Source organism: Triticum aestivum, chromosome 5A, assembly GCF_018294505.1.
Source record: "Triticum aestivum cultivar Chinese Spring chromosome 5A, IWGSC CS RefSeq v2.1, whole genome shotgun sequence".
In the NCBI taxonomy this organism is placed as follows: Eukaryota; Viridiplantae; Streptophyta; class Magnoliopsida; order Poales; family Poaceae; genus Triticum; species Triticum aestivum.
The window spans coordinates 130,900,151-130,917,951 of record NC_057806.1 but is presented as its reverse complement, the minus strand read 5'-3'; the positions used below and the strand labels follow the sequence as shown (position 1 = coordinate 130,917,951).

Sequence of the window (17,801 nt, the reverse complement as noted above, 5' to 3'; positions counted from 1 at the left end):
TCTACATAATGAAGATGTCATTTTAATTCTCTTTAGTTTGGCTTCACCGGAATATCTAACCTTTTGTCTTCAGGTGGCATTTGTGTTTCAGTAAAGTGTGCGTAAGTTCTTGCTAAGATAGTGGTGATCCTGCAGTGTGGTGTCTCTGTTCATCAAGCTCTGGTATTGAAGTAACTATTGTCAACTGTTGCTTTTACATTTTGCATGTATTCTTGTGCAAACAGAGTTACCAGTGTTGCAGGTGCAAACAGAGTTATTCTTGTGCAAACCTGATTATCTACTCATGTATATCATCATTGCTACAGCTAATTGGAGCAACTACAATCAATGCATTAGCTAATTGGAACATCAAGCAAGCAATGATGATATACATCACATTGCTACATGCTATAGATTCAGCAAAGTTCAGGTTCTGTGTCCAACACACTGTTGCTTCAAGCTTCAGGTTCAGGCGCCGATGACAAAGTGAACACAACATGTATCTATAGCATGTCGGGTGTGTCTCAACTGCCACAAGATGCCGACCGTCATCAACATCACCAACACCAAACACCAACGGTGACCTGGGAGGCTGCAGACGGCAGTAGAAGCAATGCAGGCAGTGGCCTAGGGTAGTGCAAGGGGCGACTGGGTTGAGCACGGGAGAGCTAGCAGCCAGGAACATCGGAGGCGGCAGCGGCCGGTAGCAGTGCTGGCAGCAAAAAGGAAAGGAGTGTTGAATTCATGAATTGGCCCAAGGGGCAATGTCCATGTAAAAAATACGAACGGAAATATGTACATGTCCTTCAACTGCTTATTCAGCTGCACATTCCTGCTGTAAATTTCTTTAACATGACGTGATAGGTATCTTGCTAACTCCCCTGTTACGGACCAAATTATTCTATTTCATTGTAAAATTACATTGTGCGAACTCGACCAGTCTTCTCCAGATGGTGCAAACTTGATCATCCATGTCATAAGGATAGGGCGATGCAACCAACCCATGGCACTGGCAATGACATAATAATACATTTTCCTTTTTATTTTTGTGTAAACCAACTAATTAAATAAATTACAGCTATAGCAACATCAAAATAAACATATTTGAAAAATTATACTCATTGATGGACCCACCACCGGTTGAAATAGAGGTCTTTACAATTGCGTTTAATGATCAATAAAAACATTTGTTAAATTGTATCCATTATTTTGATGAAAACTCCACTATTTTTAGTATTATTACATATTAAAAATAATAATTTTATATCCTAATAAAGACGTACGTTGCACGTACACATTTACTAGTGGAAAGATAAGAAAATGAGTGGCTGAGAGGCTTCGTCGAAGATAAGCACGAGAGATAAAGCACGAGTGGAATAATTACGTGGTGGCTACCAAGTGATGCGGGAGCGAATCTCGTGTGATCTTTGATCAGACGGCCGGGAGCGAGCGGTGCATTGTTGATCAGATGGCCCGCGAGCGACCGGCGCTAGCGTTAGCCGGCCGACCGGCCAGAAAAATCCTGCGTTTTAAGTCGTTCAATAAACTTGAAAAAAAAAACACTGACGGTGAGAGACCAAGCGCAGCGGCCTCTCCTCGTATAACCAGACCACCCACCACCTTCCGTCCTTCCCATTTCGGTTTGAGTTTCAAATCTCTCTGTCTCACGCGCAACGTTAGTGCCGCCCCCCTGCGAAACCCTAACCCTAGCCACCACCAGCGCGCTCCCTCACTCGATCCTCATGTCCGATTCCGAAGCATCCCCGACGCCCGCGGCTGCGGTTGCGGCAGCGGAGGCGGCGACGGGCGAGAACTCCCCGTCTCCGGCGGTGAGCACCGGCCAGCCCATCCTCATCCTCCGATCTCAGTACCCGCGGTCTGGTTTCTGATCGTTTGCCTCGTTTTGCAGAGGAGTGAGGAGCTGCTGCCGGTGGCGGAGAAGATCTCGGTGAGGATCCCCTTTCCTCGTATTTCTTTCTGAAGTTCTCTTATATTAGCAGCATTTTTTTTAGGCTACGATGAATTGTAGGTTTCCTGAATCGCAGCATTATTTGTGTGTGTGTGTGTGTGTGACATTTGTGAGCATGAAGACGGGGAGATAGAAAAAACAAGTGCAACTAGAACACATGTTAGCTAAGCGTTACTGGTTGGATTGCCAGCTATGAGCAGATTAGTATAGTGGTTGTAACCATGACTGTTGTAAATGCTTGCATCATCAAGTCCTAAGGAACACGACTGCATTACCAACTTGCGTCATGTTTGAGAAGTCATTACAGACGTACCATAATTAGTTATTTTACTTGCATTCCTACATACTAGGTTCCTGAATTCCACCAAAGCCCAGCACTTTGAGAACAACATCCATATTCTCCACCTCATTAGTAGGGACTAGGGATACTAAACAATGGCTTCATCGTCAAAGTTACAGACCACGCTTCTAGAATTCAGAAGATTTGGAGTTCAGTGATTAAGATCAGAAAATCACGTGTTCAATCTTCAATGAAAAAAGTGATAAAAATAATGTTCAAGAACCAGTTTCATCTGAATCAATGTGTGGGGGTAACCTTCTTCTGTGTTGAGCGCTGAATCCTGGACCTTCCTATTCTAGGATTCATGGATGAACAATTCTAGTTCTGATATATAGGTATGTAGCATTTTGTCAATTTGTCAATGCGACCAATCTCATAATTGTTCAGTAAGTGGTTACCATGCTATGTTATTTCACCCATAAATTGTCCCAAGTCCCTTGTTTCTGATTATATTGAATCTATCATAGCTCTTCGATTCAGCATTGTCCTTTTGTGCTGATATGTTTATAAACAATGCTTGTATTCTAAGATTCTGAGAGAAAGAAGGAAATAAACCTTTCTGTGTTTTTGAATAACAGGAATTAAATGAATCACAGTCAGAGCTTTTGGGAAGACTTCGAGGTCTTAAGGAGGTATGCTGAAATATTGTAAAGTAGACATCTTTATTCTTCTTTTCATGCATCTTTCTTAATTTATTTAATGAATGTTTTGCTTTGTTAGATGGTTCCCATTTGTTCCATAGTAGTGTAATAACATGGTATCTGTGCGCGCAAGTTTCATCTTACCATTTGAAGGGCACACCTTAATGAGCGTGGGCTCACCAGAAATAGAAATTACATCTTTGTTGTCTTTACTTGTAATACCTAAAACATGGAGTAATATGGATATGGTTATATTTTCAGAGCAAAGCCCTTAAATGCATAATGGGCGTGTTTACATTTTGTTACAATTTGCACATTATTTCATTTCTTCACTTGGAATTGTTAATATTGGAAGTGCTTTGTTAATATAATTACCCTGTTTCTTTTTTAGGATTTGCAGAGCTGGAGAAGCAATTTAGACACCCAAGTGCAGAAATACAAAACAGTGAGTCTCTGCGCACTTCACTTGATGATATCTTCTATATCAATAATTTGTTTTTCTGAATTTACATATGTTCTCTCTTGTATCACCAGAACTACTGTATTGTATCGACACATTATTTGCAGAACGGTTGTCATATTTCAGTGATTGGATGATAGTTTGCTTTGTTTTTGGGTCTGGGTTCAATAAAACATGCAAGGGGATAATGAAGGATGATAGTTCCTTTGGTCAGAAAGTTTCTACATGTGTCCATACTTCCAAACAATACAACCTTCCTTGAACGAATGCAAACTAACTGTGAGCTAGCACTTGTGCTGCAGCACTCCTTGCATTTGAATACCAACTTATTTATCATTCTATGTCTTGCAGGAAATCTCCGATATCAAAACTGCACTTAATAGTGAAATAGACCAGCTGAAATCAGTAAGGACGTGTCCCAATATTCTGTAAAAAGGTTTTAACTATTAATCTCTTATTTTGGTACCGTTGGCTAACTGCTTTATCTCCTTTGCCCATACCAGGATTTCCAAGAACTGAGGACCACCCTTAAGAAGCAACAGGAAGATGTGACTATTAGCTTGAAGAATTTGGGGGTGATTACCTTTTTTACATTCATGATGGTGTAAAGCATTGCTGTCTACCTTTTTTGGTCAATGTCTGCTTCATTTTCCTTTAGCTAGAAGATGCTACCGAAACTGATGGGAACAAAGGAACTGGAGAGGAAAATACAAGTGAGGGTGCATTAGCAAACATGGGGGACCTGAAAGTAAGTGTATTTCTGGTTTAATATACCTGCTCTTTTTTTTGCGGGTGGTTTAGTATACCTGCTCAAACATTAACTATCCTGTCAATATATTTTCGGATGGGTAATTGCCTATTTTACATTCATGATGGTGTAAAGCATTGCTGTCTACCTTTTTTGTTCAATGTCTGCTTCATTTTCTTTCAGCTAGAAGATTCTACCGAAACTGATGGGAACAAAGGAAGTGTGGAGGAAAATACAAGTGAGGGTGCATTAGCAAACATGGGGGACCTGAAAGTAAGTATATTTCTGGTTTAGTATACCTGCTCAAACATTAACTATCCTGTCAATATATTTTCGGATGTATAACTTATTGCAACCATACGGTATTAATTACTTGTGTTCTTATAATGGTTAGTTCGAGCAATTCATGGATACATAGGTAGTTGCAACATATATGATAAGCACTTGTCTTATTAATGGTTATAGTAGCACTTCATTAAATTTTGTGAAACGGTTTCTTAACCTGTGCCCCTTCCCCTCTTTTCTCAGTTGGAGGATAATCCAGAAAATAATGATGAAGGCAGTGGGGTTGAGGAGGAAAAGAATGTGAGTATTTACCTATTACACGGCTAGCGGCTAAGGCAGACTGGCAATGATTGATTTTGTACCTCTTGTTGAATTACAGAACCTGCCCATGTTTCTGAACAATCAAGAATGTTGAGAACTGTAAATCCAAATCCTGAAATTTAGCATGACATCTTCTCCTAACGTAGCTTGATCTTTTTAGAGGACTCACAACTAGTTCTCTTTTGAAATCATTGTGCATGTGCTAAGTAGGTATGTTAACACTAGTACCAGGAAAACAAGTAGATTTAAGTGACAGTATGGTGGAATCATACATGCTCAGATGATTGTCTAGTAATTACTTCGCCTGACCTTTTCCATTCTTGATTGCAGCAGGAGGCCCCTGAAGAAGATGGCATGGCGGGCATAGAAGGTACGAAGACGGAAGATGACATGGCGGGCATAGAAGGTACCAAGACGGAAGATGACACGGCGGGCAAAGAAGGTACCAAGACGGAAGATGACACGGTGGGCAAAGAAGGTACGAAGACGGAAGATGACATGGCGGGCATAGAAGGTACCAAGACGGAAGATGACATGGCGGGCATAGAAGGTACCAAGACGGAAGATGACACGGCGGGCAAAGAAGATACCAAGACGGAAGATGACATGGCGGGCATAGAAGGTACGAAGACGGAAGATGACATGGCGGGCATAGAAGGTACCAAGACGGAAGATGACACGGTGGGCATAGAAGGTACCAAGACGGAAGATGAGACGGTGGGCATAGAAGGTACCAAGACGGAGAATCCGAGCAACGAATAAATCAGTGCATGAACGGAGAGTAGAAATGGCGTCACTTCTTTGGTGGCCCCGCAGTAGAAACTTAAAGAGCAGTGGTAGATCGGTTCCTCTACAAGGGAGGCCCATGCTCTGTGTGATCATCTGGTCGTGTAGCGTGGTCTTTCTCGAACGCTGCTGCAACGAGTGGGCTCCAGCACTCGGGAATTGTTGCAACCTCTTTAACTACCTTATTAATGTAAGAGTGTCCGCATGAAAATTTCACCGTTTTTGCTTGAGCTGGGTTGTTTTGCTGACATGGGAACATGAGTGTTGGCATGGAAGAAACTTCTGTAGAGATGTTTTTCTTAACCGTCAGCTTGCATATGTTCATGCATTATTCTTTTTAGAAACATCTTCATGCATTATGAAACTGATATGACTATATGAACGGGGAGGTACATCACTGAACTGTGTTTTTTTTTTCTGTTGGGTGGTCGGTGGATACGCTGAGTACAAATATGTGCACAAACCGCCGGAATCCTATGATGCAGGTGTTTTTTTTGCGAGCCCTGTTGAATTTGTGCGAATGGATTCGCTGTAGGAATGCTTAGACCATACGACACCACATTTGTTGTCCTGGTTATTGTGGTATTACTGAGGCCGCGCTGCCTGTACATTTATATACTTAGAGCATCTTCAATAGAAGATGGAAATTTAAAGATGTAAAACAGGAGAGGTGAAAATTTACATATTCAAAAAGTGTTTTTTACATCTCCAAAAAAGAGGCGACTTCAACGAATGATGTAAATTGATGATGTAAAAGTGTAACTCCAATAGATGATGTAAATGAAGATGTAAAAACTAGAATTGAGACGGCTGAGCAACGGCGGTCATAATGCGGCGTTTGAACCGGGCCGCGGCCGTGGGACAAAAGCTATGCGGTGGGGCGGCAATGGCTGATGAGCGGCAGCGACAACGAAAACGGCGGCAGAAACGAACCAGGCGCCGGCAGTGGAGCGGCACAAAATACGGTCGATTTGCAGCATGCGGGCGGTGCGGTGATGGATGGGTGGATGCTTGGCGGTTGGGTGGTGGCTGCGACGACGGCAGAAACAGCGGCGGGGACGAACCGGACGGCGGCGATGGAGAAAACGCTCAAAAACAGCACTGGCTGTCCCTGTCCTATCAGATAACCACGGTTCTTACAAGGTGTCAGATAGACAGCCACGGTTTTTACAAGGTGGAGAACCTGCACACGCACGACTTTGAAAAAACCTGCACACACACACATGGGACACGCACAACTGACCGACGGAACTCTCCCCTCAAAAAAAAAGAAAAGACCGACGGAACTCAAAGGCAACCCGTCGGGGCAGCGAAGCGGGCCAGGTCCAGCGGCACAGCAAAACTGCGCGCCCCGTCCATCCCAGCCATCCACTGCTAGCATCAGTCTATCACCTCTGCTCCTCCGTTTCGTTTCCAGATAAGGCTATATATCCCCAGCGACCCCTCCGCCTCCTCCTCAGCCTCCCTCCCTCTCCTCACGACGGCCACCGCGGGAGCTCGCCGTCGCCCCGACGAGGTAACGCCGTGTTCCCGCCCGTGCCGCCCCTGTCCCGCGTAGCTAGCTCGTCGGCGACCCTAATGCGGCCAGCGCCGTCGTCCATGCCTCTCGTCTCCCTCCCGCCCTTGCTCTACCCTCTTAAGCATCTCCTTTGCCATCGCTTGCGCGGGACGTGTTTGTGGGTATGCCTGCGCCGACTGCCGACGGTCGTCTTGTTTCGGAGCACTACAGCCCGTTCTCCCACCCTGTAAAGCGATAAGTTGTAGGGTGGTACTCGCTGTGTACGTAGGCACTGGAATGCTGGACAGGAAGCATATTCAGAATCCAGTGCAATAGTTGCTCCCCCAAAATTTTGCTGGGTCAGAGACTGCCTATGCATGCATGTTTGCACTTCTCAAGTGATGCTCTTTCACAGCATCTCTATCATGTATTGCTCTTTGTTCGTCAGATTATTTTGCTCTTCTTGCGTGGTGCTGAAACGAGTCTCTGTCCTCGTGCAGGGTTCTCAAGGAATCAAGATTCTGATACAGCTCCCCTGAATTCAGCATGACGCCGGTGGTTCATTGCTCTGTTGGCACCATCAGCCTGTTCCACATAGGCAGTTTCAGGCCCAGCCGAGAAATCCAGATAAGAAGGTTCCGTTGTTCAGAGAGGTATTCAAGAGTCACATCGCCCTCGCGCCATGGGCTGCTGCAGCCACAGACACCATTCCACTTGATCAGCATGTACAAAAGGAGCTGGTCCTCTGCTAACAACAGGCTAAGGACCTTGTCAGCAGCAGCTGTTGGGACCGATGTCACGGTGGAGGGTTCGTCATCTCCGGCAGGAGAAACTTCCGATGCCGCACCTGCCGCTGCTGAAACTACTGGGCAGGCTGTGGCTAGCAAGAGCCCGGCTTCCTCCCCTCCCAAGTTAGGTCGCAACCCACGTAAGAGCGAGATGCCGCCGTTGAAGGATGGTGATCTAGTTCCTGGTGCATCCTTTACCGGGAAAGTCAGGTCTATCAAGCCATTTGGAGTCTTTGTCGACATTGGAGCATTCACCGAAGGCCTTGTTCATATCTCCAGAGTAAGTGACGGTTTTGTCGAAGATATATCTACCCTCTTCACTGTTGGGCAAGAGGTGTCAGTGAAATTAGTGGAAGTAAATAAAGAAACAAGGCGCATCTCCTTGACAATGCGGACAGGTGGAGATTATGTCAAGGAAGCACCTACGGCTCCAAGCGGTGGGAGGAGCCCAACTGCAGCTGCGCCTAGAAGCTCACCAAGGCAAACAAAGGATTTCAAGAAGATAGACGAGGCAAAGTATACACGAGGACAATCTCTGACTGGCACTGTGAAAAATTCGACAAGAACAGGGTCATTTGTGACACTGCCTGATGGAGAAGAAGGATTCCTCCCAAGGGAAGAGGAAGCAGCGGCACTGTTTACCCTTATCGGGCATTCCGCACTGGAGGTTGGTCAAGAGGTAACGGTGAAAGTGTTGAATGTAGCACGAGGCCAGGTCACATTGACGATGAAGGGGGGAGAAGATGATGACGACGAGTTGTCGTCGTTAAACACCAACCTGAAGCAGGGATGGTCCAGAGGGACCAACGCTTTCGAGTTAGCTTTCCGTAGGAGCAAGGAAATCTCTGCATTCTTGGACCAGAGGGAAAAGGTTACGGCTCCAGAAGTGAAAACAGAAGTTGAGACTGAGACTTCAGTTTCAACTTCTGGGGTTGAAAGCACCGTTGACGACAAGCTCGTTGAGCCTCCTACTGAAATTGAAAGCAAAGAGGATAGTTCTTTAACAGAAGCTGTCACTGGCGTCGTTGAGCCTCCTACAGTTTCTGTTACTGAAGTTGAAAGCAAAGAGGAGGACAGCGCTTCAACAGAAGCTGTCACTGGCGCCGTTGAGCCTCCTACAGTTTCTGCTACTGAAGTTGAAAGCAAAGAGGAGGACAGCCCTTCAACAGAAGCTGTCACTGGCGCCGTTGAGGAAATCACTCCTCTTGATAAGGTTGAGGAGCCAGAAGAATCAGTGCCGGAGGTTCCTGCAACTGCAAGTAGCGAGCCTGCTGTGGTAACTGAGGAAGTAGCAGCCTCGGATGAGAAAACCACAGAGGTTTCTGCTGCTGGAGCTGCAGAAGCAAGCACAACCACAGGTCAGCAGTAATTTTGTCGACAAGATCTTATCTGCAAAAGGCCCTGACATGTAGTAATTTGATCAGTCACATCCTGTCTGCGAAAGGCTCTTCAAGCAACTCTACCTAATTAGGAAGAGTATTAGGATAGATTGCATGTAAACTGTTCAAGCAACTCCTTTTGCCAGTTCTTTTTACATTTCTTCTTGTGGTATTGTTCCTTACTTTGGTAAATGACGCAAGAATCAATGCACTTAATTTTGTTTCCTCGCTGGCTCAAAGGTTTGAGTTGGTCGGATAAGCCTCAACATGTACAATCCAGATATCACCTCATCCGCCACTGTACAGTTTTGAACTATGGAGGATAAGCCTCAACATGATACTTTGGTTTGGCTTCAGTTTTTGGAACATCGCATTAGGATGCTTTCTTCCTCTTCATTTGCATAGCTTCGGTCTGATTTTTGTTTTGTTTCATGTGGCAACTACACATTTTCCTACAAATTTGTTGACAGCACTGAAAGTTTTAAGTTTTTTGTTTAATATATGGCATAAAGAGATTTCTCTATGACGTGTAACTGTGTCCCGTAAATGCATTTAGAAAGTGATTGCCCGATGCAAATTTTGATTTTCAAATATCAATCAGAACTTATTATAAAATGCGACACCAGTTGATGGTCCTAAAGCTTTTATGGATGCAGTGTAAGTTAACAGGTGCACTAATTCTTCTAATTAACACCTCCATTATTTGCAATTTCATTTTAAAAAACATACCTGTCCCTGCATTTTCTGCAGCACAGTTCACTGCATATTGTACTTTATTGATGAACTGTTGTTAGGGCAGCAGAAGAAAGATTTTGATGTTCTTTTCTGCATCTGTGCAGCAACTATTTCTCCTGCTCTTGTCAAGCAGTTGCGTGACGCAACTGGAGCAGGCATGATGGACTGCAAAAAGGCTCTTGCTGAATCGAGTGGTGACATTGATAAAGCTCAAGAATTCCTCCGGAAGAAAGGGCTGGCTGCTGCTGACAAGAGGGCTGGAAGAGCCACTGCAGAGGGAAGAATTGGTTCTTACATACATGACAGCAGAATCGGTATCCTTATTGAATTGAACTGTGAGACTGACTTTGTATCACGAGGTGATGTCTTTAAGGAGTTGGTCGATGATCTTGCCATGCAAGCTGCTGCTTGCCCTCAAGTAAATTACATTTCCATTGACGATGTCCCTGAGGAGGTTGTGAAGAAGGAGACAGAGTTGGAGATGCAGAGGGAGGACTTGCTGTCGAAGCCTGAGCAGATCCGCGCTAAGATTGTCGAGGGCCGAGTAAAGAAGAGGCTTGGAGAATTTGCATTGCTTGAACAACCATTCATCAAGAATGACAAGGTCACAACGGGTGAATGGGTGAAGCAAACTATTGCTACAATTGGAGAGAACATGAAGGTGAGGAGGTTTGTTCGGTACAACCTGGGAGAAGGGTTGGAGAAAAAAAGCCAGGATTTTGCTGCTGAAGTTGCAGCCCAGACAGCCGCGAAGCCACCACCAGCTGCTCCTCTGAAGGATGACAAGCCTGAGGAATCGGTTGAAGCTGCAGAGAAGTAATCTTCCTCTCAGAATCTCATGTTGCTCATATGTGCTGTTTATGTTTCTTGGGGTGTGCATAATATGTGCACCAGAATGTTTTTACTGTCTTGGCATTTCTAACTTCTAATTGCATAGATCATTTCCCCTAAAGTCAACACTCAATATAACTTGACATACCTATGTTTCCAGGAAACCAGCTGTGGCAATTTCAGCTGCATTGGTAAAGCAACTCCGAGATGAAACTGGCGCTGGTATGATGGACTGCAAGAAAGCGCTGGCTGAGACTGGGGGTGACCTTCAGGGGGCTCAGGAGTTCCTCAGGAAAAAGGGCCTCTCGTCTGCAGACAAGAAGTCTTCTCGCCTGACCGCTGAAGGCCTGATTGGCTCGTACATCCACGACAACCGTATAGGGTGCATGATTGAAATCAACTCTGAGACCGACTTTGTGGCTCGCAATGAGAAATTCAAGGAGCTGGTGAATGACCTCGCAATGCAAGTGGTGGCATGCCCACAGGTTGAATATGTCTCAATGGAGGACATACCAGAGAGTGTTGTCAGCAAGGAGAAGGAGATTGAGATGCAGAGGGAGGACCTGCAGTCGAAACCCGAAAACATCAGGGAGAAGATCGTGGAAGGGCGGATATCAAAGAGGCTCGGAGTGATGGCCCTCCTGGAGCAGCCCTTCATCAAGGATGACAGCAAGACGGTGAAGGATCTCGTTAAGGAGACGATCGCCGGCCTGGGGGAGAACATCAAGGTACGGAGGTTTGTCAGGTATACCCTCGGCGAGAACTGATAAATGAGACAGTGACCTCCGCTACAATCCATGGCATCAGGAGCCGGGCACATTTTGATTCATCGTGGTGCATAGCTGCTGCTAGTTTGTACTGAGTTCCATGTATAATTTTGTATCACTTGTTACCATTGTTCCTGGTTACAAACAACACACTTTTTTGCACACCTTCAATGTAGATGACAGGAGAGATCAATATATTGTCCATGAAAGGATTACGGCAAATTAAATTGGTTTCTGGTTCCATGTTTTACTTCAGAGTTTTTGCTTTAGCCAGAAGAATTGATTTTACACTTTTTATCCCTGGTGGTACTATATGAAAACATAGGTCGAAATGTCTTTCACTTATTAGTACAAGACAGATGAACATACTGCAATTGCAGATTACATGTGAAAAATAGTACAAGGGCTTATGATGTGTGCCCAGTTGCTCAAAAACTATGACAATTGGTACTCATGATTAATGTTACAGTGTGGTCTACACAGGCTCAACAGTATCCCTAAGATTTACAGGCTACAAACAAGATGTTTCACTACATGTTCATGTGAGTTACAGGAGCTTCCACATCCAGCGCAATTCAAACAGCCCGCATGCTCTCCCGCTCGACGTTAAAATCCAAACCATCAATCCAATGTAGCAGCTCGGGGGGAAGATTGCCCACCAAGAGACACGGAAGCTAGAGATGATGCCCAGACTCTCATGTTTATGGCTCCAACCATGAGCCTCCATTTGCTCCACATCTTCCTTACATCCACGGCATGGGGCACACATTCGAGCAGCTGGGTCAATTTGGCAAGGACTCCAAAGTTGGCATGCCGGAAGTATTGGGCCCACAAGCCTTTGATGCAGGCGAAGAACTTTGGGAAGAAGAACAAGAATATCCTCAGGCAAATAAAGAGGATGCTGAATGCTAGGTAGGGCTCGCTCTTCACTGATTCGCTGACTGAACCACTCCAAAGCTTCGCATACTGTGTGCTTCTTTCGGTTGTGTTCCCCTTCCGTGGACCAAGATATGCAACTGGTTCTTGTCCTGCATCGAACAGAGTCTCTGTTAAGACAGAACAAGAGTACCACCACATACTTCCTATTTTTCTATGAATTTAGTAACATTATCGAAGTGTGACGAGCTAATGCTAGTGCAGTATCTAATCTAACAATCTACTGGTTAGGTTATAGTAAAATAATGGCAATTACATCTGTGCATATTTAACATACATATAATTGTATTGCCATTTCTCCTCCAGAGAATTACTGTTGCCATCTTATCCATAGAACTACTATTCCCGTCTTTCCAGTTGTGCCAATAGAGCACAGGCTGTTTGGACAGTAAGATGATTAATATTTCATACTAAAACAGTGGCGTACCACTGTACCCATAATTTGCTAATCACATAAGGATATCAGGTGGGTTACAACTCAGTAAATGCACAATGAGCATTGAGAAACCTACCAGTAACAGCAGAGTAGAAGTTGACCAGTGAGTTGAGATCTTTGGCAACAAGAGGCCAAAATGCATATGACTCATGTGCTATTAGTATAGAAGGAAGGCTGCGGACACCATATCTTGATAAAACTCTGCAAATCATAAGGAGGTATTAGTTAAGGCCGTCGGTCATATTAATGGGCAAGGATGACAGGAACACCACTACGCATAACGGTCTTACGTTGGCATCACGTTGGACTGTTCTACAGCCAAGTGCTTAATATGTGGATACATTGAGCTAAGATCGTCGAAGATTGGTCTCATTCTATGAGAGAAAGGGCACCATGATGCATAGAAGAGGACAGCAGTGTACTCCTTTCCACCCAACTCTCTGATAAGTTCCTCCCCATTAACCTGCAAAGTTTTTCAAGGTGAGGTTAATATTAAGCACGGCACGGACCAAAGGACTCACACTTCATAAGAGGATGATTTTCAGTCTATTTGCTAATTATCCACACTACAGCAAATTGACTAGAGAGCAGAGACTATAGGGAACTGCTATGGCATAACCATCATATTACCGCCGTTTCATTGGCAGGCAATCCATTGAGGCATTTAAACCTCTTAGAAAAGTGAATCCAAATGCAGGCATCCCAAACGCTCAATGGTAACTTATACGTTCTGATTCACTACTACATGAAATTTTATTTTACTTGCAGAATGAACTGACAAGAACTGGTGTCATAAGCACAATAAGTTGCGGAAATGAGGACACTGATCCGCTCAATGACACCGAAACAACACACGGAATCTAGCTGAATTGCCCCTAAATTGGCATCTTGAAAAGCTTGAACCGATGAAAGATGCCAACGCATTCCAAATAAATTTATTTTCGAGCGCAATATTTGTGGAAAACAAAAGATGATTTGATGCAGGATAAGAGCCAGACTAGCCACCCAACTGAACCTTCATACTCCTGCGTTGACTAATACCCAATCAGCTTGCACAAAAATAAATAAAACAAGAACGGTTTATTTCGCCCCGAATGAAATTGAAGGGAAATCGCCTAACCAAATCAAAACTATAGAACAGAATCCCATCATGATAAACGTCAACTTTTTCCCCCAAGAATTGCAAAGTGAATTCGCTCAATTTACTTCTGAAACCTGTAAAAAAACAAAACTAACTTGGTGGCACCTAAATAGCATTAAGATTTAGGAACCGGACATTAAATTGTGTGACATACGAATCGAGGGGCGAACCCGAATTCACGAGAGAAAGAGATCGATGAAGAACCGTACGAACGAATCTCCGGATTCATCCACACAATAAATGCACAGGCACACCCAAAAAAAGCAAACAATTTGTAGCCAACCAATCGAGCTCGGAGCTATGGTTGAGATACGCACCTCCTCGGCCGGGTGCCCCTCCGTCGCGGTGCGGCAGGTTCGCCGGAGCCCCTGGAGGAACGGCGGCGGCCTCTCCTCCGGCCTTCGGCACCGACCAGAGTGTGCCGCCGCGAGCGGGTACGCGTGCACCTGGGACGGCACGGGGAGCTGGAGGAGCACAAGGAGGAGGAGAGGGGCGGCGAGGAGGCGGCCGGCCATGGCGAGAGGGGGGAGGAGAGGAGTGGGAGGAGGACGCGTCGTGAGATTTCTTGGTTGTTTTTGGAGGTCAGCTTTGTCACCAGAAAGAAAATGTAAATGTAACAAATTTGGAGGGTGTTTCCGGACAAGAGCAGATTCTCGGAGGGCAGGAACGGAAAACCTGGCACTAGTAGTCTATACTACTATTAAACAATCAAACAAGAACTTCTTTAAGCACACCCCACAAAGCGTACACAGATCCAATACAACCGCACGATTAGGCCAAGTAAAATCAATCTAACGGTTAGCCTTAACCTAACCCATTTTCTGTGTGCACTTAGTAATTTACATTGACTGACCGTACTCCACCGTGGAGGAAAATATGAAACTCCACACCTAAGCAATTAGGAAACTAATAATCACAGGTGCATCCTATTTTAGGAAACTAAATCAGAGTGCATCCATCATATTAGGAAACTAATCTCACACAAATCCATCCTATTAAAAAACTTATCTCGGACGCATCCATCCTATTAGGAAGCTAATCGCGAGCCGCCTGCCGCCATCATGCACGCTAGCCACGATGTGGGAAGCGCGAGGAGCTTCATCTTTCTCCGGGAACACACGTGTTGTCGCCACCATCATCTTCTGCCTGGAGGCCAGGTGCTCTTCTGCCGCTACTGCGACGACTCCATCCACGTCCAGGGCATGCTCTACGGCAACCATCGGCAAACTTGAGAACATACTATTTAAGGCCTTATTTGCACCGCCTCTCTTTTTTTGTCTGCGCGCCTCTTTCCTCCAATAATATTAATGAATAACTTTTTTCGGATCAGGTATTACACTGTTACAAATGTACCTATTTTATTTTTCTTCATAACTCATCAGTATATGTACGTACAGATCGTCTTACAGCATTGTAAGTTAGTATGGTTGCCAAAGCATAAACACATACAAAACCGGCTGAATACTTTCTATCATGATAATTATTGGATTTCTTTTAGCCCTTTTACATTTCAATTAGTTCTTGTATATCATATTTATTTTATATAGAAGTCGTTGTAGTCACATATCATCTTCTATTTCCTATTATCCATAGTAGATAACTATATAATTTTGGCAATCCACACAACCAAAAAATATATGTAATTTGATTCAAATTAGTACAAGTATATATTTTGCTATGCAGATTAGTAGAATAAAATAAGATTCGAGAATTAAGCATCTTGAACAATATAGCTGCACCGTAAGGCAGTTTATACTTTTTTTCCTGGCTACACTCGAAGAGAAGACTACACTACAAGCCAATATTACTGCATTAATAAATAATTGCTGATTTTATTTAAATGAGAATATTTTCCTATGATTACTCTATGCAGCAACATAACCACTATTGTGTCTCACTTTTGAAAATACAATTTGAGCGATATCAAACATTGTGTATCCATTTGATTTATATTTTTAAAAACATTAATTTTTTTATTATGTTAATCTCACTTGAATTACATTTGAGACGTGCGTTGCACGTGCATGCTTACTAGTGTGTACTAGTAGTTGGGATTGGAGTTGGAAAGCGTAGTTTAGCCCTAACCGGTTTATTTAACTCGCGTTGTTGTTGTTTATTTATTTTGTTGCCTGAATTGGTTTTCTCAGCTTTGGTGGATTTGCCTCACACTTTCCCTTCATCTTTCCTTTTCCCTGCCAGGTCAACGCTGAGATCATCGATAACACGTTTGACCTAGACTAAGCATTGCACGAAGCATGAACTAGGTGGCTGACTAGCGGAGCATGGGAGGCGAGAATTCAAGCGGTATGCCAGTGCAAAGAGGACGTGAATGCTTTTGCAGCATTATTCTCTAAAAGTTATCAAGAATGTGCAAATTAGGATGAGTCACATATAAATGTCAACTAAGGAACTCTAATCTCTCTAATGTCGCTCATCTACGATTTCTATAGACTTAGAACCACACACAAGAGTTTGCACGAACGCGCGCGCGCGAGAGGGAGAGAGAGAGAGAGAGAGAGAGAGAGAGAGAGAGAGATGACCCTGTGCAATGCGTGCTAGATCAGGTGTTTGTGACTAGTGATTGGGAGACTAGATTCTCGTGATGGTCCCTCGCAGCGGAACTTAAGCTGGGATCCAATCATTATACTCTCCAGTTGTTCTCTAGGGAGGAGGAGAGGTGGCTTGTGAGGCGTTTCTTCATTGAGAAACAATGGTTGATCCAACTGTTTCTTGTGGACATGGTGATCGACGTGTGAAATCAGGCGAAGGCTCGACCCCCGCACCAATGCGTGCCTTTGTGTGATGAGTTGGATGGATGGCAACATTGTATTAGTTGGTTGTGACATCATCTTCGAGGTTGGGCGCGAATATGGGTAGCAATCTTAAGCGTAGGAAAGAAGCCATCATGGCTGAGGGTATGGACTGGACCTTTCGTCCATGGAGTGGGCACGAAAGCATGAGATTGAAGACAAAACTGGCCTTTCTCACATGCTACGAGGAGTTATACTAGCAGCAAAGGGGGAGGTAACAATGGATTCTAGAGGGGGACACGAGCACCACACTTTTTCATGCTATCGTTAATGGGAGGCGGAGCCAATATATGATTAGGGCTCTCCGGATGGATGACACGTTCATCTCTGGGGATCTCGCGCTCCGGCACCACATCTATGATTTATACCACGAGTTCCTAGGGGTCTCGGAGCCGGGAAGGGATCATATCTCGAAAAGGGATTGGGGGAAGGTCGGGTCACGGAGAAGGACAGTATGGAATTTGTGACACCCTTCTTCCTCACAAAGATCATGAAATCCCTCGAGGAAAGTAAGACGCACACGACCCCATGCCCGGACGTTTCCCATGATTTTCTATAAGATATTATAGGCTATTGTGGGATCCCATATTTTTTAGGTTGATTGATGACTTCACACGAGGTCTTATTGATATTAAGGGGCTTTAATATGGGGTGCTAATGTTACTCCCGAAAGTGAATGGGGTGGACAACATTTGGCAGCTTAGGTCAATCACATTAGTAAATGTGAGTTTTAAACGTATGGCAAAAGGGCTTGCCTCTAGACTTGCACCAGTGGTTCATAAGGTAATCCGGCCTAACCAGATGATGTTTATCCAAGGGGGGAGTGTCCTCGATGGGATCGCAATCCTTCATGAAGACATTTATTTCTCAAGCTAGACTTCGAGAAGGCGTATGATTGTGTGATATGGTATTGCACAGAGGAGGTGCTTCATAAGAAAGGGTTTGACCTGA

At 44.4% G+C, this 17,801-nt stretch overlaps 3 protein-coding genes across 8 annotated transcripts; 2 read left to right on the top strand and 1 right to left on the bottom strand.

The window, feature by feature from the left end:
- Positions 1–1,557: 1,557 nt before the first annotated feature.
- LOC123102621 (spore wall protein 2) lies at positions 1,558–5,838 on the top strand. Of its 6 annotated transcripts, none has more exons than XM_044524035.1 (10): positions 1,558–1,808; positions 1,889–1,927; positions 2,867–2,920; positions 3,321–3,374; positions 3,741–3,794; positions 3,893–3,964; positions 4,048–4,137; positions 4,321–4,410; positions 4,666–4,722; positions 5,077–5,759. In XM_044524035.1, the coding sequence occupies exons 1-10, from the start codon at positions 1,722–1,724 to the stop codon at positions 5,503–5,505; spliced, it is 1,026 nt and encodes a 341-aa protein (XP_044379970.1). In that variant the 5' UTR covers positions 1,558–1,721; the 3' UTR covers positions 5,506–5,759. The 6 variants fall into 6 exon arrangements, with proteins under 6 accessions (XP_044379970.1, XP_044379969.1, XP_044379973.1 ...); XM_044524034.1 differs by having other exon boundaries at positions 5,074–5,759; XM_044524037.1 differs by lacking the exon at positions 4,321–4,410 and having other exon boundaries at positions 1,707–1,808; positions 5,074–5,200; positions 5,453–5,838.
- Positions 5,839–6,793: 955 nt separating this feature from the next.
- On the top strand, positions 6,794–11,768 carry LOC123102619 (polyprotein of EF-Ts, chloroplastic). Its single transcript, XM_044524031.1, has 4 exons — positions 6,794–7,045; positions 7,528–9,173; positions 10,034–10,745; positions 10,921–11,768. Exons 2-4 carry the CDS (start codon positions 7,574–7,576, stop codon positions 11,525–11,527), a joined length of 2,919 nt encoding a protein of 972 aa, XP_044379966.1. The 5' UTR covers positions 6,794–7,045; positions 7,528–7,573; the 3' UTR covers positions 11,528–11,768.
- An 81-nt stretch (positions 11,769–11,849) lies between these two features.
- Positions 11,850–14,660, bottom strand: LOC123102620 (5'-adenylylsulfate reductase-like 6). The gene is made up of 4 exons (XM_044524032.1): positions 14,358–14,660; positions 13,190–13,362; positions 12,976–13,100; positions 11,850–12,555 (listed from the first exon to the last, which is right to left on the bottom strand). The coding sequence occupies exons 1-4, from the start codon at positions 14,553–14,555 to the stop codon at positions 12,149–12,151; spliced, it is 903 nt and encodes a 300-aa protein (XP_044379967.1). The 5' UTR covers positions 14,556–14,660; the 3' UTR covers positions 11,850–12,148.
- Positions 14,661–17,801: the final 3,141 nt, after the last annotated feature.

Bases quoted from the DNA above. Each gene is read 5' to 3' on its own strand.
- LOC123102619 (XM_044524031.1), top strand. From the start codon at position 7,574: ATGACGCCGGTGGTTCATTGCTCTGTTGGCACCATCAGCCTGTTCCAC. The intron at 9,174-10,033 runs GTCAGCAGTAAT...GCATCTGTGCAG, and splicing joins AGAAGCAAGCACAACCACAG to CAACTATTTCTCCTGCTCTT. The intron at 10,746-10,920 runs GTAATCTTCCTC...CTATGTTTCCAG, and splicing joins TCGGTTGAAGCTGCAGAGAA to GAAACCAGCTGTGGCAATTT.
- LOC123102620 (XM_044524032.1), bottom strand. From the start codon at position 14,555: ATGGCCGGCCGCCTCCTCGCCGCCCCTCTCCTCCTCCTTGTGCTCCTC. The intron at 13,101-13,189 runs GTAAGACCGTTA...TATGATTTGCAG, and splicing joins CAGTCCAACGTGATGCCAAC to AGTTTTATCAAGATATGGTG. The intron at 12,556-12,975 runs GTAGGTTTCTCA...TGTTCGATGCAG, and splicing joins CTTCTACTCTGCTGTTACTG to GACAAGAACCAGTTGCATAT.
- LOC123102621 (XM_044524034.1), top strand. From the start codon at position 1,722: ATGTCCGATTCCGAAGCATCCCCGACGCCCGCGGCTGCGGTTGCGGCA. The intron at 1,809-1,888 runs GTGAGCACCGGC...CTCGTTTTGCAG, and splicing joins AGAACTCCCCGTCTCCGGCG to AGGAGTGAGGAGCTGCTGCC. The intron at 3,965-4,047 runs GTGATTACCTTT...ATTTTCCTTTAG, and splicing joins TTAGCTTGAAGAATTTGGGG to CTAGAAGATGCTACCGAAAC.